The 21,379-nt window shown below is 53.9% G+C and overlaps 2 protein-coding genes across 6 annotated transcripts in view; both read left to right on the top strand.

Moving 5' to 3' along the window:
• Window positions 1–8,917, top strand: part of EDA (ectodysplasin A) — an 82,260-nt gene extending 73,343 nt beyond the window's left edge. Inside the window, exons 4-8 of one of the 5 annotated variants that reach the window (XM_051630372.1) lie at window positions 24–203; window positions 2,898–2,932; window positions 3,319–3,370; window positions 6,300–6,415; window positions 8,438–8,917. In XM_051630372.1, the coding sequence (XP_051486332.1) occupies window positions 24–203; window positions 2,898–2,932; window positions 3,319–3,370; window positions 6,300–6,415; window positions 8,438–8,689 (635 nt within the window). In that variant the 3' untranslated portion in view covers window positions 8,690–8,917. Of the gene's footprint in view, window positions 1–23; window positions 204–2,897; window positions 2,933–3,318; window positions 3,371–6,290; window positions 6,422–8,437 lie in introns of all 5 variants that reach the window. The other 4 variants (XM_051630371.1, XM_051630373.1, XM_051630370.1 and 1 more) reach the window with 4 other exon arrangements.
• A 5,871-nt stretch (window positions 8,918–14,788) lies between these two features.
• LOC127389789 (transforming growth factor beta activator LRRC32-like) lies at window positions 14,789–17,528 on the top strand. Its single transcript, XM_051630633.1, has 2 exons — window positions 14,789–14,908; window positions 15,485–17,528. The coding sequence occupies exons 1-2, from the start codon at window positions 14,789–14,791 to the stop codon at window positions 17,444–17,446; spliced, it is 2,082 nt and encodes a 693-aa protein (XP_051486593.1). The 3' UTR covers window positions 17,447–17,528.
• The last annotated feature ends 3,851 nt before the right edge of the window (window positions 17,529–21,379 follow it).

The raw sequence follows: 21,379 nt of genomic DNA, 5'->3' as shown, positions 1-21,379 counted from the left end.
ACATTTCACCTTCTGTTTTTCAGGTAAGAAGGCTGGTCCTCCAGGGCCCAACGGTCCCCAAGGGCCACCAGGTCCTCCTGGGCCCCAGGGTCCCCCCGGCATTCCTGGCATCCCGGGGATTCCAGGCACAACCGTGATGGGACCACCTGGCCCTCCTGGCCCCCCAGGCCCTCAGGGACCTCCTGGCCTGCAGGGCCCCTCAGGTAACCCCCTCGTCCCCTTCTCTGCTCCCAGCCCCTGCGCTGGAACGGGCTGCCCAGGGAAGTGGTTGAAACACCATCCCTGGAGGTGTTTAAAAATCATCTAGATAATGGTGCTTAGGGACCATGTGCCCTCCCAGCCAAGGGGGCTTTGTCATCCTGGGGTGCATCAAGAAGAGCCTGTGCAGCAGGTGAAGGGAGGTTCTTTCCCTCTGTTCTGCCCTGGGGAGGCTGCATCTGGAGCCCTGTGTCCAGTTCTGGGCTCCCAGTTCCAGAGGGACAAGGAGCTACTGGAGAGGGTCCATCCCAGGGCACTGAGATGCTGAAGGGGCTGGAGCATCTGCCTGTGAGGAAAGGCTGGGAGAGCTGGGGCTGCTCAGCTGGAGAGGAGGAGGCTGAGGGGGGGTCTGATCAGTGCTGGTCAATATCTGCAGGGGGTGGCAGGAGGATGGGCCAGACTCTGCTCAGGGGTGTCCAGGGACAGGACCAGGGGCAATGGGCACAAGCTGGAGCACAGGAGGTTGAACCTGGAGATGAGAAAATACTTCTTGACTCTGAGGGTCCCAGAGCCCTGGGACAGGCTGCCCAGGGAGGTGGTGGAATCTCCATCCCTGGAGACATTCCCAACCCTCCTGGATGTGTTCCTGTGGGATCTGCTCTAGGGGGTCCTGCTCTGGCAGGGGGGTTGGACTAGATGATCTCCAGAGGTCCCTTCCAACCCCACCACTCTGGGATTCTGTGGTTTAGCAGTGGGCTGGTAGGGCTAGGTTAGTAGTGTCAGGTTGAAGGTTGGACTGGGTGATCTCACAGGTCTTTTCCAACCTGAACGTTTCTATGATTCTTTGATACAGGAGGTGCTAAATACACACAAGTACCTCAATAAGCTGCAGGTTTCCAACGTGGTGGTACAGCACCCTTGGTGGAGGACTCAGATGTTGCTGGGCTTATCCCTGCACTCATGAGAAGAGCAGCAGATGTTCTGCAGCCCCATGGGCTGCAGGGCCAGCTCAGCCACCCCTGGCCAAGGGTCTGATGATGAGGTGGGACCAGTGGGAAGAGGATGCAGAGAAGGAGCAGCAAAGCCCAGCTGAGCCTCGGTTGCTTTTAAGCATCCCCCTGAAGCCTGTGGGGCCCATTTCTGTGGGCATAAACTGGCTGCAAGGTGGCTTTTCCCAGCAGGGACTCTCTGCAGCAACTCTCAAAACCCAAAAATAAGAAACCAAAACAAAAAGGTCATTCCTCTTAATGTGACACTGAGCTCAGCTTTGCACGGGAGGGCTGTCCTGGCCCAGGGAAGGAGGTTTCTCTCCTGCAGGTCTCAGTTTCATTTTTTGTTGGGTTTTTTTTTTGTTGTCGTTTTTTTTTTGTTTTCTTTTTCATCTGCTCCATGTTGTTTGTCCCTGGGGTCACATGCCAATTATTTTGTGAAAATCCCTGAAGTTAGTAACTCCTTAAAACGCAGACGGGTGGGAGTTCACAGCAGGTGTTCTGGGTATGTGTGGAAAATCTAGCCTTAAAAAAATGGCCTTCAGAGAAATCAGGGCTATTATTACCCCATGGCTCTCGTAGCTCTCAAAGGAAGACTTGGTTGACTTCTCAGTTAATATCTCAGAAATTAGAATCACAGAATTAGAATCACAGAATTAGAATCACAGAACCACAGAATCCCCAAGGCTGGAAAAGACCTTTCAGATCATCCAGTCCAGCCTATGACCAACACCACCACATCCCCAGACCACGGCACCAAGTGCCACCTCCAGCCTTTCCTCAGACACCTCCAGGGATGGTGCCCCCACCACTTCCCTGGGCAGTCCATCCCAATATCTAATCACCCTCTCCATGAGGAAGTGCTTCCTGATATCCAACCCAAACCTCCCCTGGAGCAGCTTCAGGCCAGGCTCTCTCATCCTGTCACTGGTTGCCTGGAAAAAGAGCCCAGAACCCCCTGACCACAACCTCCCTTCAGGTGGTTGTAGAGAGTGAGAAGGTCCCCCCTGAACCTCCTCTTCTCCAGGCCAAACACCCCCAGCTCCCTCAGCCTCTCCCTGTAAGACTTTCCCTCCAGTCCCTTCACCAGCCTCGTTGTCTCCCCTGGCCCTGCTCCAGCACCTCAAGATCCTTCTTGCAGTGAGGGGCCAAAACTGGACACAGAGCTCAAGGTGAGGCCTCCCCAGTGCTGAGCACAGGGGGGGAATCACATCCCTGCTCCTGCTGGCCACACCATTCCTGTCACAAGCCAAAGCAGAGGCCAGGAGCAGCACGAGGTCCTTAACACTCCCAAGTGCTGCCCACAGGCATCTCCTCTTTAATAGAGATTTGGCTCTGGGAGGAGGGAGATTTCAGGACCCAGCTTGGATGCACTGGCTGACCTGAGTTGCTGCAGAGTGAAACTTGTTATCTTTACAGCCAAGAGGCTTTATGGCCACTGCTGACCAGGAAAAGGGTTGTGTGATTTGTGCTTCTAGTAGAAACTGGTTGAATAAGGTTGGGGCATTTCACTGGTGACAGAAATGCAGGAATGCAATAGGAAAAGGGAGGATGGCTTTTTTTCCTTGTGTCCTTTTTCAAGTGATGCTGTTACTTGCTAAAAGTGGGGGTTGGATGGTTTTTATGGGGTAAGAGAAGTGTTCTTTGTGGGAGTGTTTGGTGCACCCCTTCCAAGCTTCCTCTTCAATGGTGTGAAATTGCATTTTGCAGGTGCCACAGACAAGGCCGGCTCCAGAGACATCCAGGTTGGTTGACCTTTCAAAGGGAAGAACCTCACTTTGGCTGGATTTTTGTAACTGTTCCTGTTTAGTTCTGGGGGGGAAAAAAACAACAACACCCCTTCCTGCATGTCCTAAATCCTAGCTCCAAAGCAACTGCCTGAGCTCACCCTTTTGTTGCTCAAAAGAAAGCTGTGTGCATCTGGCTGGGGCTTCTCCCCTCTTCTCCAGCACTTGGGCACGTTGCAGGCAGCTCCTCTGATCTTTTTTTCATTTATGAAAAGCATGAATGATCTCAGGGCACTGTCATCCCTCTGTACTGGTCACCAGGACTGTGGAGGTGTGGCCGGTGGCTGTAAAATGACTCAAGTGTTTCCCATTCATTTCTAATCCCTCCTGTCTCCTCTTTGCAGCCAGCTGTGGTCCACCTTCAAGGCCAAGGCTCTGCAATCCAAGTGAAGAATGGTAAGGATCTCATGATCTTGCTGAAATAACCCATCCTGCCCCTGTAGCCTCGTGTCTGGGTCTAGGTCCCACCTGTAACCTGGGACCCCTGCTGTTGCCCTCCCCCATGACAGCCTGATCCCCCTGCCCAGCCCCTCTCAGAGGACTCTTCTGTCCAGTCTCCATCCAGGAGAGGAACTCCAGGAGTTTCTCACCTCTCAGATCACCTCTATCCTGTGCATCCCAGTAATGCTGTCCCACCGAATCTCCCTTCTCCCTGACCTCCAATGCATGATGTGCCTCCTCCAGCCTGCTGTTGTACCATCCCTTCTCCTCAGCCCCTCCATGGCCACCCCTCTGTCCCACCCTGTTCTCTTGTAAGCCCCTGGTGTATCCGTTTCCTGTCTCAGCCCTGTCAGCCTGTGTTTTTCTCCAGTTCTCCCTGGAATTTCTGGCAGGGGAAGGCACAGCTGTAGTGAGGTCATGGAGGTGCACAGCCTTCAGCTCCTCCTGCCTCACACTGCTGGCCTGCCCCCACTCTGCTGCATCTCTACCCCCACCAAGAGCTTTAAAGCTCAAGTCCTGCCCAGCCATTTCACATCCACTTGCAGCTCTTTGCTCTCCTCCTTCCTCCCTGGATCCCTGTCCAATTTCTGCTGGAGTTCTTGCTCTGCTTGCCAACAGCTGGGTCTCATTCATTAGCTGCTGCCTCCCTGCTCACAATGTCTGGCTGTGCTGGAGAGGAGCTGGCTGGCCTGTCCCCTGCCTGAGTCACCACGTGCAGCTCCCCAGGGAGTGTGGGCAGCAACCCTGGTGCACATACCCCTGTCCCAGACCTGGAGGGCTGCATCCCCTGAGGGTTGGTGGAGCTTCTATGGGTTGGTGGTGCTCCTGAGGGTTGATGCAGCTGGGACAGGGCTGCAGGAGCCGTGTCCACCAAGTCCTGTCCCATGCCAGAGAGTGGGAATTGGCCTCTGAGTGTCCTTCCCTGCTGCTTGGGAGCAATCTGCTGCTGGGGCCACTGCTGGTGTCCAGCCAACAGCCATCAGAAAGCTGCACCCCTGGCTGGGGTGCAACAGGGGGCAGGGAGCTGAGAGGCAGGTGAAGATGGGGAGAAAAGAGTTGGATTTGGTAAAATAAGCCACCTCCAGAGCAAGGTGCTCTGTGCTGGGCTCATAGCAAAGCGTGTCCTGGCCTGTCCAGGGAACAGAGTTCTGCTCAGGTTGTTGGTTCTTCCAGTTCCAGAGGACTGGGTGGTTGAAGACCCTGGTGGGGGGGTCAGGGGGGTGTGACGTGATGCAATTTCATACTTTGTTGTTGTTTGGGCTGTTAAAAGCCAAGGAAATGTGATGGCAAAGCATTTGTTAAAGCAGTGGTAGTTACAGGGTCAAGAATGTTGAAGTCAAGGAAAGGCAGAATTAAAATCAGTGGTGTAACCCAGAGTTGTGTTCCACCCACAGAGGTGTCCAGTGTAGCCCCGTGGTTGCACATGACTTTTTCCATAAGGCTGTTGTCTCTCCTGCTGCAAGGACTGGTTTTCATCCAGGGATGACCCCAGGGATTAAAGCGAGGGTGAGGGCTGTGTCATAACACTTCTGAGAACATCTGCCAGCACTGAGCTGGGGGCAGGCAGGTGGGCCACGTGTGGGCCCATTCCCATGAGAACAGGGATCAGCATTGTTGTCCTAGCCTGGCTGTGGTCCTCAAGGACATACCCATTGATGTGGTGGTCTTCAACTTACTGTCTGTTGAAGCTGGATAGGGAGGTGTGGGGAGGGAAATGAATGAGATGGAAAGCAGAGGAGGAGATTTTCTGGTCTCAGGTGATGTTAGTTGAGGATCTTTCTTGGAGAACTGGATCCTGATGTGTCCTGTTTCTTCCATGGTATCAGGGAGGTCACCAGTAACAAAGCTCTTACAAGGGCCATGAACAGATGCTCTCCAGGAGGTGCCTGTGGTCTGGGTTGTAGAAATGCTGCTACAGTCACAGCCACGAGAAGTAATTTGGAAACTGTGGCTCGACACACAAAAGCTGTGTGAAAAACCAGCCCCTGGCCTCCCAGGTGAGCTGGGAAGTCTTAGCAGATCCCTCCAGGGCTGGCATTCTTTTGCATGTCCCAGAGTGTCCTTGCTCTGGAGTGGGGGTGACAGAACAACTCTTGACGGGGACGAGCAGAGCTGTAGGTCAGTTGGGCTGTGGACTGTACAGGCCACACCTGGAGTGTCCAGTTTTGGGCACCTCAATTCCAGAGAGATCTCGAGGTGCTGGAGCGAGGACAGAGGAGGCAACGAAGCCTGGAGAATCAATCTGATGAAGAAGGCTTGAAGGAGCTGGGAATGTTTAGTCTGAGGAAGAGGAGGCTGAGGGGAGACCTCATCAGTCTCTACAAGTACCTGAAAGGTCATTGAAGAGGTTGGTGCTGGTCTCTTCTCACAGGTGATCAGTGACAGAACAAGAGGGAAGGGCTTCAAGCTGCACCAGGGCAGGTTCAGACTGGACATTAGGAAGGATTTATTCACAGCAAGAGTGGTCAGACCCTGGAACAGGCTGCCCAGGGAGGTGGTGGAGTCACCATCCCTGGATGTGTTGAAGGGTGGTTTGGATGTGGTGTTGGTGGATGTGGTTTAGGGGAGACCTTTGTAGAGCAGGGATGATGGTTGGACTGGGTGATCCCAAGGGGCTTCTCCTGCCTGAATGGTTCTTTGATTCTATGATGGATTCTATGAAAATGGGTGTCCACCAGCAGGCAGTGGTGGAATCTGAGCTAGGGAGAGGAGTCCAAACGGACACACCACAGCCTCCAATTCTGGGATTTTCTTCCTTGGCTTTCCCAGGGGGGTGAGTGGCAGCCGTTGTGCATGTGCAATGTGACTGTATTTCTGTGCTCCGGCGCGGTTCCTTCTGACGGGTACTGAGTGACTGCCATTTTCTCATACTGAGATCTTTCAGGTGGAGTCCTCAATGACTGGTCTCGCATCACTATGAACCCCAAGGTGTTTAAGCTGCATGCCCGCAGTGGGGAGCTGGAGGTACTGGTGGACGGCACATACTTCATCTATAGTCAGGTAGAAGTGAGTACGGTCCTAGGCTAACTCCTATTCTTGTGTTCCAATGGAAGCCTTGCATGAACCACGAGAGGGCTCCAGACAACTACCAAATGCCAAGAACTTGTATGTACTTTTAACCGCTTCGTGCTCTAGGAGATGGGGGTCGGAGGAGGATGTTAGAGGCTGGAAGGGCAAGGTCACACGTTCCGCCGTGACGCCAGCTGCGAGAGATTAGTTCCCAGACACACGGGGCAGTTGCCCAACCAGACCCCACCAATGCCACCATTGCCCTTCTTTAAATCCTCCATCTTGGCTGTGCAGTCACTCACCTGCACTTCTAACCCTCCCTGCAGAACCAGGGTCCCAGCAGGACAACTAAGCTCTGTGCTTTAACAGAGGGGTGAGACCAAAACCCGGACAACTCGTGTTGGTGGTGAAGCCATCTCGCTCTTTGTAAGGGTAGGATTTCCAGCCCCAGGTGGCTTGGCCAAACTCCAGCCCACCTAACCCCATCTTGCCTTCGCCTTCTTCATGTAACATCAGACCAACATGATGTTCCAGCAACCACACTGGGCAGGGGGATGGCTCAGCTGCTGCCTTAGCTGGGACCAACGATGGATGCAGGGACCTGCTCCTGTGAAATGGGCTTTAAGCAAAGCAAGAAATGAGAGTGTCATGGTTGAGTGCTCAGCTAACTAAGGCATGATTTCCTCTCCCCGTTCAAAGGAAATGCAGGAGATGCACTGGCATTCAACTCGCTGAGGTCTTTTAAATCCCTGAACAGAGTTGCTGAGCTCTGTGGAGTGTGAGCTCCAGAGCTGTCCCCAGCCCTTCCAGAGCATGCAGGGCATCCATCCACCTGTGGACTGAAAAGCTGTCCAGGTCCTACACAGACGAGCAAAACAAGAGGGGTTTTGTGTCACAACCACAATTAAGCAACTTCCAGCCTGCTCCAGGCTGTTAATGGTACCTCCTGCTCATGATTTGCCTCTGTTCAGTTGGCAGCCCTGCTGGGACTCCACCAAGTCAGATAAAGTGGGCTGTGGGGGTCACGTGAGGTGCCCTTCCATGGATCTCGTTACATGTCTGGTTTGGATGGGGAGAGGAAAAATAACTCTAGCAAAAGTATAATTGTTTCCCAAGTGCTTAGTGCTAATTGCTGGCCACAACGTTGGGCTTTTGAAGCCTTTGTATTTCCATCAAGGAAGGAGACTCAGTCTTGTGTAGCTTCTGTGGTCACAGGGTGTAGGCTAAGAAGATCTAGGAGATGCATCCAAAATGGCTGGTTTTCTTCTGTCAGGCAGAAGCAACTCCTGGACTGGTTCCTCTTTGGAAGGGGCTCTCTCATGCTTCTTGAGGTTCTTCAGAATCTGTGTGTGGGAGATGATTAAGTAGAAGTAATGGAGTCACGGGGACTGAGGCACTAGATACAAGAGTTCAATCAGTACAAACACTAGAAGGTCATTTCCTTCCAAGCTGTGGAGGTTGGGAGAGTGTCTTCCCTGTAATAGCCAATGCCTTCGAGAGCACCTCCAGCCCAATGACAAAGGTGGCAACTCCCAGCACATCTTAGGGCATTTTTGCTGTCAACACTAAAGGAGGCTCATGGGACCCAGAAAGCAGGACTTTGCCAGGTAAGTGAAAGAGGACTTAAGTTAAAATATTTTTGATTGTTGGGTGAAAACCTGTCTGTAGCAGATAGGGTTGTCTACGTGTTTTTGTGTCTGGGCCTGTGCAGGTTTGTAATGTTTCCTGTAATGAGCAGGGTCTAACGTGGGGAGTCCTAGCTCAGCCTTGGAGACGTGGATTCATGGGTACTTGCATGTTTGTGTTAGTATGGAGTGGAATACAGAGTTCCTTCCTGTTTGGTTGGCTTGGGGTTCCTTCTGCCTTCAGCAAACCATCTTCCCATGAGTGTTGGTGTCCTGGAAGGGATCATTAGCTGAGGGGATGCACATGCTCACGCTGGAAGGAATGTGGACTTGTTCCTGGCACACAAATACGCCCCCTAACACCTTTCTTCTTCCTGCTTCACATCAGGTCTACTACATAAACTTCACAGATTTTGCCAGCTATGAGGTGGTGGTGGATGAGAAACCCTTTCTGCAATGCACTCGGAGTATTGAGACCGGCAAGACCAACTTCAACACCTGCTACACAGCTGGGGTCTGCCTCCTGAAAGCCAGGCAGAAGATTGCTGTGAAAATGGTCCATGCTGACATCTCCATCAACATGAGCAAGCACACAACTTTCTTTGGGGCCATACGCCTAGGAGATGCACCAGCATCCTAGATGAACTTGGCGTGTCCAAGGATACTCACAGAACTGCACAGTGCTGCTGTTCATAAAGCCTATCAGTATTTCAGGGGGTTCTGTAATCCAGCCATAAGGAAAACTGATCCAGAGCTATTTATTCCTATATGTGAATGCAGGAAGCACAATTGTCTTCTGTGACTTGCATGGAGACTTAGATCCAAAAAGCTAGTGGGGACAAAAAAAAAAAGCGTTGTGAGGAAGAAAGGCTGTTGTGTCTGCCTTGTCTCAGTATTTCAAGTATGACTGCACTGATATTCTGCTCTGTGGTCTTCACACGAGGCTTGTTGAGAGTGGTGTGGGTCTCTGCTTTCATGTTGCACTAGCAAGAGCATCCCAGGTGGTAGCAGGAGGAAGAAGCCAGACTCCTGTCCCAGTTGTCCTAGCCAGGCACTCCTGCTCCTGCGCCCAACGAGAGCAAGAAAAGGGGGGGGGGCTGGTTTTCTGCCCTCCAGGTGGGAACTGGCAGGGCCATGGGGTGCGAGGGGAGGTGGGTCAGAGGGGGGAGGTGGGTCAGAGGGGGTCAGTGGTGTTTACATTCATCCTCAGGTGGCCAAGTGGCCCTGCCTGGAGCCTGGAACCAGGCTGCAAGAGCAGCCAGGGCGAGGGGAAGATGAACGCTCACAGAGCAGGCTCAGCAGATGAGAAACTGCCTCCACAGCCCAGAAATCACCACATCCCAAAGAAAACGCCGGTTCCCTCTGCTCCTTTCATCTCCTGCCACGACCCCAGAGGTGTTCCCTGCCCTCAGGGGGGCTGCCTTAGCCCACTGCTGCTGTTGCAGCAATCTGTGGTTTGTTGCGGTTTTGGGGTTGGGGGGGTTGTTTGGGTTTTGTTTGGGTTTTTTTTTTGGTCTTTTAATGAATATTTTGCAAACCAGAACACATTTCTACAGGCTTCACCGAGCCACGTAGAGCAGACACAAGTATTTGTGGCAACACTCTTGAAGAAGTTTGTCATGTTTAAGAATAAAATATTCCAACAGGATTTTTTTAATATTTTTTTTTTTTCTGGTTTTAATAGCAGCTCTCCTGGGTTTAGATGTGGGGTTTTTACCCTTCCTTTCCCCCCCAACCCCTTTCCTTTTGGGACCCTTCTACCTAAAATGTTCTAACGAGTGCTGATGGAGTCTCTAGCAAAAGAAAAATATATATATATTGTATGTGAAAAGTCTGGTCCAGCATGAAGTCACCACTTTTTCTTTTCTCTGAGCCCTGCTGAGTCCAGTCACAGCTCGATTTCTGGTGACTAATAGAAGAGCAGGGACACTATTGTTTCTTTTGGCTTCTTGAGCAACTCTCTCCCGTTACCTCCCCTCAGCTGGGGAGATCTAAAGCTATAAGATGTGCTGGAGCTGAGGAGGAGGCAGGAGCACTAATGGTTTGTGTCGTGCTCGGGTTTGTGCTCGTGTTCGGGTTTTGTGGGGAGGGGGCTTTACTGGATTTCTCTTCAGAGCATGGTTTGTGGGGTTTTTTTCTTTAAAAGATAAAAGCTTCAGCCTATGTAGCAAATGGGGTGAGTCCCAAATTGAGGGCTTGGTCATGACCTCCAGCTGCAAGCAGAGGTGGCTCGGGGGTGGGGGGTCACCTGCAGGGAAGTGGGAGCGGACGTGTCCCAGCGCCTGGTGTGACCACAGAGGGTCCACCCTGGCTGAAGGATTCTTGGCTCTCTCCCTCTTCCCCATCCATAGCGAGTGATCTCACTTGCCAAGCATTGCAGTTACTGAGAGATAAATATTTCTTGGGGGCACCCAGCTTTGGCTAGAGCCTGGCTATTCACAGGAGGCGTGCAGTTTGTAAAATAACTGCATGAAAAATTGCCTGCTATTTCTTTTTCAATATGTTCTCCTCCTTTCTAGCCTTCACATGTTGGACAAGCAAGAGCCTTAGGGGCTCTTTGCTAGTCTTTGTGGTTTATTTCCTTTAAAATGGATTAAGAAGGACATGTTCCTCTGACAAGAATGAATCTGGACAACTGTGTATAGTGAGAACATTAAGCAAATCATTAACAGAATTGCTTTAGAATGCAGCAAGACTTAGGGGCAAGAATAAATAACACAGTGACTTGGAAGGGTGTGATGGATGGAGTTTGCATTCCTTGTCCCCCGCTGGCAGGATCTGTGATCTGCTGCTGACCGTGGCTGCGGGCAGGAGGAGGCAGAGGGAGAGGTCTTGTCTCTGCACCACCTCAGGTTCCCTCTCCAGCCTGTGCCTGGGATGCAGGAGGAGAGCAGGAGAGAGCAGTTCCTGCCATGGGAGGTGTTGATGGGCTTTCTGGGATGCTGGTGTTACACCGAAGCTTGAGCTGGGTGTAGCCAAGTTGGAGATGTGGAGATGGAGTTGGATGTGGAGTTGGAGAGCAGAGGATACCTGAGTGCGGGTGGTCTTGGTGCCCAGATCTGTCTTCATCCCCGGGGTGGGTGGGCAGATCACTGGTCCTGTAGCAGCCGTGGGGAGTCTTTCTACTTGAAACCCTTTGGCACCTCTAGCAACAAGTTCTCGTTGGCGAAGCATTGCAGTGCAGGTTCCCTCGGCTGTAGGGTGGCTTCTTCTGCATGATCCTTCTCCAGATGGTGTCACCACTGGCTTCCCATGTGCCAGCCCTCTTCTCTGGAGGCTTTGCTGTTCCCCCGTGCCTGGGCTCTGCTGCTCACCCTGGGGCTGGGCAAGTAGAACACATAACACATCAGCCAAAACCCTCCTCTCTCCCAGACGCCTCTCTATGGAGACAACATCTAGGGAAGCCACCTCCAGTTGTGTTCAGGGCCCCTTTGGAGGGAAGGATTCCCTTCAGTAAAGGCTCTAGGTCATGGCTCCCTACCCAAAACTGCCTTTGCTTCCTCACCCAAGTAGGAGGTTGTGGCCCCCCCCACCACCTCCTGTCCCCACCAGGGGACTTGGCATTGTCCTTCCACCATCAGGTGCTTAGAAAAGGGCACCCGAGCCATGCAGGTGGAGGGAGGTGACAAAGTGCATTTGCTTGTTCATCTTTCTTCCCCGCTTCCTCGTAAGAGGTGGAGCAGGGAGTCCCCAGCTGTGGGCTGGTGGCATCTGCCCTGGTTCCTGCCCTGGCCCCAGCCAGCCCTGGCTCAGGATTTAGGGGAAAGGGACAACTGCAACTGCTCTTGGTGGCTGTGCCCACTTACAAGCCTGGCCCCCACACCATGTTCCTCACTCCCGGGCTGGGAGGAAGCCTCAGATTCCCAAAAAAAAAAAAGCATAACAGGTTGTGGGAAGAGCCACAGCTCCCCCCATTCCCTGTTAGAGATGCACGGTGATGAACTGATGCTGTTTTGTGCTTCGACATCCTTATTCAAGACACTATCTGTATATAAAATATACATAATGTATATAAATTAGGATGTAAGTTTATGTAAATTGTCAATCTTTTCTTTGCAAATAAAGCTTTTTCCTGATCTCGGTGTTCTGGGTGGGATTTCCTTCCCCAGCCAGGCCAGGAGGTTCTGTGGAAAGGATTTTAAGGTGCTGGTGTGGTGGGAGGTGGCTGGAAGGCAAAGCAGCTCCAGCCTCCAGGGAGTGGTGGACAGGCAGCTGCTGCCAGAGGTACCAGTCCCCTGGGGAAGGGGCTTTATCCCCTTTCCTGCCCATCCTCTGTCCTGCTGCTCATTCCATCCTTTGGAGACCTCTCCTGTGGAATCCTGGGGGGACAGAGCATCGCTCTTTAACTGGAGACACGGGGGCCAAGAATGGTGAGGGGCAGGGGATGCCTTGTGATTTTCCAGCACAAATCTCTACCTGTTGCTGTTGCATGGTTGGCTCTGCCCTGGGCACAGTCCCTGGGAAGCCCTGGGGTGTTGTGGGGTGCCTGGGCTGGCTCTCGGTCCACGCCCGCCTCACTCGGCTAGACACTCCTGCAAAGGGAGTTCACAGCCTTGGGGTGCAAATGCCCAGGGATTCTCTGCAGAAGTCCCTGATAAAATTGAGGGACTTTCAGCTGATTTCACCGGCCATGCCCGCTGCCTGGGCCCGTGCCCAGCAATTTGGGATGCAGGGAGGAGAGGGCCAGGGTTCCCCGGCCAAGGCGGTGCCGGGGCTGGAAGCACTTGCAGGGTGGTTCCTCCCTTCCCTGGCCCTTCTGCTTTTGGGGCTCTGCTGCTGGCAGCACAGGGAGCCAGAGGCAAAGGTTCATCCAGAGGTCAGCGTTTCCCTGGCCGGAGCCTGCAGGATTGCACATCTGCACAGATGTGCTGTCCTCGCTGCGCCGCCGAAACCGCGGGTGGGTGGTTTGCTCCCAGCTGGAGCCCAGGTCTGCTGCGGTCAGCAGGGAGGGCAGCAGCCCCCAACACCAGGCCTGGCCTCGGGGCTGCCCTGGCTGGCTGTCACCACTGTGCCCTGTCACCAGGGCTGTGCCCTGACTGGTGACATGGGGCTGAACCACGTCCTGGAGGTGACAAAGTGCTCCCCGCCACGGCAGCTGTCGGGAGCAGCAGCAGAGCCCGGGATGCTGCATCTTCCAGATGTGTCTGTGTGTGTTTGTGTCTGTCTGTCTGTGTGTGTTTGTGTCTGTCTGTGTGTGTCTGTCTGTGTGTCTGTCTGTGTGTGTCTCTGTGTCTGTGTCTGTCTCTGTGTGTGTGTTTGTGTGTCTGTGTGTGTCTGTGTCTCGTGTTTGTGTCTGTGTCTGTCTGTGTGTCTGTCTGTCTGTCTGTCTGTGTGTGTTTGTGTCTGTGTGTGTTTGTGTCTCTGTGTGTCTGTCTGTGTGTGTTTGTGTCTGTCTGCCTGTGTGTGTGTGTTTGTGTGTCTATCTGTGTCTGTGTGTGTGTCTCTGTGTTTGTCTGTGTGTCTGTCTGTGTGTGTGTGTTTGTGTGTGTTTGTGTCTGTGTCTCTGTCTCGTGTCTGTCTGTCTGTGTGTGTGTTTGTGTCTGTGTGTGTGTGTGTTTGTGTGTCTATCTGTGTCTGTGTGTGTGTGTGTGTGTTTGTGTCTCGTGTCTGTGTTTGTGTCTGTCTGTGTTTGTGACTCTGTGTGTGTGTCTCTGTGTGTTTATACATTTTTTTTTCCTGCATTTTATATCTATATAAAATGAAGGGTTGTTTCCTGCCAGACATATCCAGAACCACAGCAACAGCTCTTCAGAGACACACGTCCTGGGGCAGCCACTCAGCAGCTGCTTCAGATGGGACAGGATATTTGCCACAATGAGCCAAAAACCCCAGAAGTGTGTGTTTTGCAGAAGGCCCCATGTAGCACGCAGGGACCGTGTCCCTGGGGAGCGTGTCACTGCTGGGTGGCATGGGGACATGGAGATGTCACTGCCAAAAAATCCCTGTGGGTTTGGTGCAGCCAGATTCCACCTGGAGCTGCTGCAGGGACAGTCCCTGTCTGGTTCCTGCCCAGGGTGAGGAAGGGACCCAGCAACCATCATCCTGCTAGGACATGGCAGTGAGGAGCCCAGCAGGAGCAGCAGGGTGGACTACTGGGGAGGAAGAGGAGGAGGAGGATGCCAGCTCCACACATCCCACTGGGAATGGGTGATAAACCCCAGGGAGCTGCTGTTGCCCCGAGGTGCTAAGGAAGAGTCCCCTCAGCTGGGATACAGCAGTGCCAAGAGGGGAATTTGCTCTGCAGGGTGCAGGGAGCTTACCTGTGGGCTTCCAGATGGCAGGAACCCAAGTGGATCCCAGGAATCCAGGTAGAGCCCAGGAACTGGGATGACCACGGAGCCCTCACTGGCTTTTCCTGGTGTCCTCAGCCCCAGTTGCCCACGGGGAGCTGGCACAGGGCAGAAGAAGCTGGAAGAAGAGCAGGTCCAGGCAGGGAAATTCCCCCAAAAAACACCTCTCAGCTTCCCCAAATGCCACCTCTGCCTCTTGATTCCAGCCCATCACCTGAGTGCTGGTGCAGCCTTGTCTCCTCCCCGTCCTGCTGTTTCTCTTTCCCTTCCTGTCCTGTTTTTCCACTCCCTCCTCTGCGATCTTAGGTCTCTTTTCCCACTTCCGTAGCTACAAACACCCACATGCCTTATCTCCTTCCCCCGTCTCATCCTGAGGTTATTAATACAGAGCCCAGTTTGATAGAGAGCACTGGAGGAACAGGACAGGGCTCCAGCACCCACAGCCCAACATGCTCTTGTTGGAACACTGGCTGGCTGAAAAAGGATGTTTGCTGCTCTGGTTGCTCCCATCTGTTCTCCAAGCCCAGTTGAACCAGGAGGTGAGGCCCAAGTCCACGTTGTGCCAGCAGGTAAGGCTGCTTTCCCAGGTGCTCCTGAGCTGGGATGGCCCTGGGAGCTTTGCTGGGGCTTTGCTAAAAGGCAGGATGGAGTTCAGGGTCTCAGGGGGATTCAGACAATTGCCATGGTTGTTCAGAAGGTAGATGGGAGCCTGGGTGTGGAGCAGCTGGGCTCAGCACAAGTGGAGCATTGTGGAGCAGCACAAGTGATGGTGGGGGGCAGAACCCAGCTGCTCCGTGCCCAGGCTCCAAACTGGCAGAGGAAACCAGTTTGGAGGGAGATGGAAGGTGGAGCTCACCAGGATGGGACCCTTCTTCCACCCAGACAGGACAAAGATGCTCTGGAGCAGTCCTGTGGAGCCAGAGGCTGAGCTTTCTCCTCGCACCATCAGAAACAACTCAGCTGTGCCTCAGCCCACTTCAACCCTCGGGACAAGATTTTTGTCTCCGAGTAGTGGCTTGAGGTGGCTGGGCCCCTTCCCATCCTGGGCTTCCAAGTTGCTTGTGCCCATCTTGGACAGATGGCTTGGCTGGAGCTGTGGTTTGCAGACCCTCTCAATTCTGATGTCTCCTCCTGTCTTTCTGTAGAGCCCCATGAAGGTGTCTTGCAAAGGACTTGGCCTGCACAAGTTTCCAAGGGAGCTTGGCCAAGGAGTTAAGTACCTCGAGATCTCCAACAACTTCATCCGAAACCTGTCGAGCAGCAACATGCCAGAGTTTGGGCAGCTTGAGTACCTGGATATGGGGTTCAACCAGCTGGAAGCTGTCTCAGATGTGACCCTGTCTCAGCTACCCCAGCTGCGCTCTCTTCTCCTGGGATCCAACCACCTGGACCGCAATTACCAGGCTAATGGGAGAGCCTTTCACCTGCTCAGGAACATAGAGGTCCTGGACCTGTCAGCAAATAACCTGGAGAGCCACATGGCAGGCTGGTACGTCAGCAACCTCACCAGCCTGAGGTTGCTTGATCTCTCCAGGAATAAGATGACCAGGCTGCCAGCAGAGATCTTCTGGAGCATGCCACAGCTGCACGAGCTCAACCTCAGCAACAACTACATCATGGAAATCGAGGAGGGAGCTTTTGAGGGTCTGGGAGAGCTGGAGGTGGTGAACCTGGCTTTGAATTCCCTCTACTGTATCTCTGGCTTCAGCCTCACGCAGCTGCGAGTTTTAAATCTCAGCCACAATGCCCTGGAGCTCTTCTTCTCAGAGGAGGCAGCAGAGCCCTACCTGCTTCGAGTGCTTGACTTGAGCCACAACAGACTTCTTTATTTTCCAGAGCTCCCCAAAGCCCATTATCTCACACACTTAAACCTCTCCAACAACCTTATTGCTTCCCTGCTCCCAGGCTCACACCATCCAGGGGAGTTCGTGCTCCCCTACGAAGAGATGGGGAGGTTCAACAGGACCTTGCATGCCGGGGCTGGGCTGACACATGTAGCTGACCTGGATCTCAGCAATAACCAGCTGCAGGTCTTCCCAGTTCCCTTCTTCCACAGCCTGGGCTCTCTGCACAAGCTCAGCCTGGCCAGGAACTGTCTCCAGGAGGTGGCCGGGGAGTCTCTGGCTGGTGGGACGGAGCCCAGCGCTGCCCTCCCGCTGCGCTGGCTGGACCTCGGCGGCAACGCCTTCCACCTGCTGCCACGCTGGTTTTTTGATGCTCTGCCTCAGCTGGAAGCCATCGACCTGGGCTCCAACAGCCTCCAGCCTTGTGAGAGCCAGGGGAGCAAGCCAGGAGGGAATCCGGGAGGGGAATCTCATGTGCCAGCCCCAGGAGGCACCTGCACCCCCTTCTACAACTTGCCTCGCTTGAAGCATCTGAGTCTTTGCAAGAACAAGGTTACCAGGCTGCAGCCCTACGCCTTCCACCAGACCTCCCTGCTCTCCCTGGACCTGTCAGGGAACAAGGACTTGTTCATGCCTAAGGAAGCCCTGGGGGGGTTGGAGTTCTCCCTCCAGAAGCTCTCTCTGAGGGGCAACCAGATGGACAACAGCAAGGCAGAGCTCCCCTGCCTGGACACGCTCCAAGTCTTGGACCTCTCGGGTAATAACTTCAGCCATTTGCCCTCAGGTCTTTTCTGCTCCCGGCTGGAAAGCCTGGATGTCCGTGACAACAACCTGCTGACGTTGGAAAAGCCAGCCCTGGCGAGCTGGCCCCACAGCCTGAAGGAGATGTCCATTGCTGGAAACCCCTTCAGCTGCTGCTCGCTGGCCTGGCTGGACGCGCTGCGGGCGGGCGGTGTGAGCGTGAGGGACCTGGACCAAGCCCTCTGCACCTACCAGGATGAGAGCAGGAACTTCTCAGCCAAGATAACCAGCACTCCTCGGTGGCTCTGTCCACGTCCCAAGGGCAGCAGCCCTCTGGCCCTGTTCATGGTGGTGATGAGCCTTTTCATCCTCAGCGCCGGGGTTTGCTGCCTTCAGAAGACCGGGCAGAAGTTGTCGGGGCGTGTGGGACTCGGCAGCAGCAGGGTGGGGGTCTTGCCCCACTGTCCCAAACGAGAGGAGCCAGCTGAGGGGAAGACAGCAGACAGTGTCACCAAAGTGTAGCCCAGCCCTGGGGGGCAGGAACTGGAGCCATCAGTCAGAAGTCTTTAATTATTATTAGTAGTAAAGTCACAATATTCTTGTATTCTGGACCTTCTCCCCTCACTGGTACCCGTGTGTTTTGCAAACCCAACCACAGGAGCGTGGTTGGTGCTGGGCAGAGGTGGTCTCTGGGCCATCTCTCCTCCTCCAGAAGGAAGGTGCCCCCATCTGCTCTGTTCCCTGCACAAAATTAAACAGTCTGGAAGCAGTTGCAGGTGGGTTTTCTGCCCTACCATCATACCTTCTCATCATACCTTCTCATCATACCTTCTCATCTCCCAGGACAAGACACCAAGGCCTGGGCTGGTTGAATTGATCTGCCCCCCCCCGAACCCTCCCCTCTCTGCTTTTGGAAGGGGAATTGTCTCCATTGGTGCCAGCTAAATGTTGCACAGCTTTCCCAGCAGTCGTGACCTGCCTTTTCAGTTGGTTTCACAGCTGGGTTAAAGACCTGCTCCTGCTCCCAAGCCCTTGCCCAGCCCAGCAGGGGTTGGTCTGGTGGTGGCTCTGGCAGTGGTGGGTGGCTGGGGCAGGAGGGGGGTTCTGCTGGATCCTACCCACCTCTTTTCTGCCTGCCAGACTGTCTCCTGAACCATGCTGTGGAGCTGGCAGGGCTTAAAATGACCCCAGAGCAGGAAGGAAATCCACTCTGTCCTCACCCATTGAGATGGGGAGAATGAGAGAGGACAATCCTGACTCCTGCTGTGCTGGGCTGGTGGTGGGACAGCAGCTCTTCGAGGTGGGTGCAGGACATTCCTCCCTCAGCACCTGGACTCCTGAGGCAGTGGCAGCTCAGTCTCCATCCAGGGGTAAGTGCTGGCATGGCTGGTCCTCTGGCACCTCCAGGCATCTGCTCCACACGGTGTTTGGCACAGGGGGGCTGGGAGCCCAGGTGGGGAGGGCAGCAGGAGGAGGTGCTGGGCAGGATGGTGATGTGGGATGGCTGCTCTCCCAGGTGGTGCTCCTGGACTCCACACAACAGCCTGGCTCTTTGTCCCAGGTGGGACATGTCCAGCTTCCCAGGGCAGCAGCCAGATGCCCAACAAGTACCTGAAGGGCTGGGACCAGCTCTGGGGAAGGATAAAAACCAGGCTGCAATAAACCCTCCCAAGGTTTCACATCTCCTGGGTTCCACTTTGAAAGTCCCCAGCTGGCCCAGGCCACCTACTTGTCCACACACCTGCTGGTTTAGAGGCTGACAGAGCAAAAGGGCTTGGAAGTCACTTAAAATCCCAATTCCTTTTACTTTTTTCCCCTTTCAAGCTCATTGTGGTGGAGCCAATGTCACCAGGGTGACACAGCCAGCTGGGCTCTGGCCATGGCAGCTGCTGTCACCTTCGGGGGGTGTTTCTGGTACATTTTGTGTGGCCTCTGTTCCTCATTTCAACCCCCTCCCAGGCTGTACTTTCCGTGCATGTCACCAAATGTCCTGCCCTTTGTGCTGCTCCCACCAGTGGCCTCCTCTCCTTGAGGCTTGCAGAGGGCTGGAGCCTTGTGGAGCTGGATGACCAGTGGGGACACCATGTTCTGCCAAGCACCCAGTCAGTGCCAGGTGCTGCCTTGGGCTTCCTGAGTACTCCCCAGCCATGTTTATCCAGAACTGTTGGCACAGGCTGTGTCGTGTCCCCGTGGACCAGCAGCTGGTGGTTGACCTGTGCAGGGATGGTGGCACTTGGGGCCAGTGGACCCAAAGTTTTCTTTGGGGAGCATCTGCTAAATCATGTACTAAAAACAGGAGAAAGCATCCCTGGTTTGCAGGGAAGGCCCCCCAGAGGCACATAAAGGCTAGGGGAGGAGGGATGGAAGAGTCCTGCTGGCCTTGCTGAGGGACAATAGGTGAGCTTTAAAGGAGACAAGGAAGCCTGGAGAACCCCTGAGGACAAATAAAGGTTTTGTAGGTACAGAAACAGAGGCAGGGAAATGGCACGTCAGGTTATTGTCTTTACATCTGTGTGCTTTCCCTGTTCAAAGGGAAAATAGGATTCCAAGTTGGGGTCTCCAGGGCACTAGAAGAACTGAGTCCAGGTCAGTGTGAAGGGCAATGTCCCCTTCTCCCCGTGGCAGGAGAAGCTTTCATCTTGGCCAGGAACAGGGCACAGGGTGAGCACCAGGGGCTTGTCCTGGCACAGGGGACAATGAGATGAGCAGGCAGAAACCAGCCTGAGTTCCCCATGAGCTCAAGAAAAGCCTGGCTGTGGTACTGACTGGTGCTAACAGGGGGTATGTCCTACACCCCACTTTGCTCCTCAACCCAAGCTTCCCTTGGCTTAGAGGAAATGCTTTCCTCATCCCAGGCATTAGGAGGAAAGTCCTCCCTATGAAAGTGGTGAGAGCCTGGCCCAGGTTGCCCAGGGAAGCTGTGGCTGCCCCATCCCTGGCAGTGTTGAAGGGCAGGTTGGATGGGGCTTGGAGCAGCCTGGGCTGCTGGGAGGTGTCCCTGCCCATGCAGGGGGGTTGGAACCTGATGCCCTTGAAGGTCCTTTCCAACTCAAACCATTCCATGATTCTACGACATATATTGGTACCTCAAGATCTTTCTCGATCAGAGATGAGGGTAAAAGACCCACAGATGATTGAAGTTCAAACAAATGAAGTGATGATGCAAAAAATGCTGCATTTTCACGTCCAGCTGGAAGGCTGTAGGAGGTCTTTGGGCTGTAGGAGTATAAACTTTGGTCTGGGGATAAAAAAAAAAAAAAAAGCAGTAGTGGTTGAAACAGTGTGACCATTTACAAATTTTCTAGAGAACTAGTTGAGAAATCCAGCAAAACTCATTCTTTCCACTGGAAAGCCTTCCCATTTCACTGGCTCTGCATTTTTCAAAGAAAACTAGATTTTATCACAAATTTCCAACCAGCTGTTCTGCCAGCTCCTGAGGAAATTACCTCGTCTGCTACTAACTTGAATTTGAGGGCTCTCTTCTTTTTTTTTTTTTTGTCCCCTATGGGTTTTTTTCCCTTTTCCTCCGTGGAGATGAGAGCCAGAGCTCCATCTGCTTCAAGGGCTAAAGAACGTCCTGCTTGCTGGTGAGTAGACCTCCAGAGCAGTTGCTGGAGGTGTAATTGGGTTTCATTTTGGCTCATATTGCTGCAGTTGACAAGAGGGCCTGGCCTGAAGCTGCTCCAGGGGAGGTTTAGGTTGGATATCAGGAAGCACTTCCTCATGGAGAGGGTGACCAGACATTGGGATGGACTGCCCAGGGAAGTGGTGGAGGCACCATCCCTGGAGGTGCTCAAGAACAGGCTGGAGGTGGCACTTAGTGCCGTGGTCTGGGGATGTGGTGGTGTTGGTCATAGGCTGGACTTGATGATCTGAAAGGTCTTTTCCAGCCCTGGGGATTCTGTGGTTCTGTGGTTCACTTTGTGTTCCCAAAGGAGGCTGATCCCATCAGCCGCTGTCCTCTCACCATGGCTCCCTGTGCCAGGGGGGCTTTTACCTGCTCCTGCCTAACGTGGCATTTGCTCTGTGGCTTTAGGATGGGCCAGGAGGCTGGTGGCAGAGGCTTGTCCCCCTGTGTCACCTCGGGGACATCCTGTCCCTCCCATTGGCAGGGCTGTGTCACTGCTGCTTTCCATTATCTCCCACCACAGCCTCTTCTGTCTGACTCAGCTCCCCTGGCAGCTCTTTCCAGCTTCCTTGGTGAGGTCAGGCGTGTTATTCATGACACTTTCTTCCTCTCTGGAAGAGCTCTGGCCGGGCTGGGACCTGCCACCAGCCCTGCAGCACGCAGACCTTCACCCTGAGGAGGCTCTGGGACGGGGCAGATGGGACAGGCAGCTCCCAGCCCTGCAAGGGCCTGCCCTGCCTTCTGCTGCAGGGCTTGCCTGGGCTGCTGGGGTTGCAGATGCCACCAGATGTTCTGCAGCTGGGTCCCTCCAGCCCAGCTGTCCCAGG

The sequence above is a fragment of the Apus apus genome, chromosome 12 (assembly GCF_020740795.1).
Source record: "Apus apus isolate bApuApu2 chromosome 12, bApuApu2.pri.cur, whole genome shotgun sequence".
In the NCBI taxonomy this organism is placed as follows: Eukaryota; Metazoa; Chordata; class Aves; order Apodiformes; family Apodidae; genus Apus; species Apus apus.
Note: the sequence above shows the minus strand (reverse complement) of the source record. Positions and strands in the feature narration are given on the sequence as shown.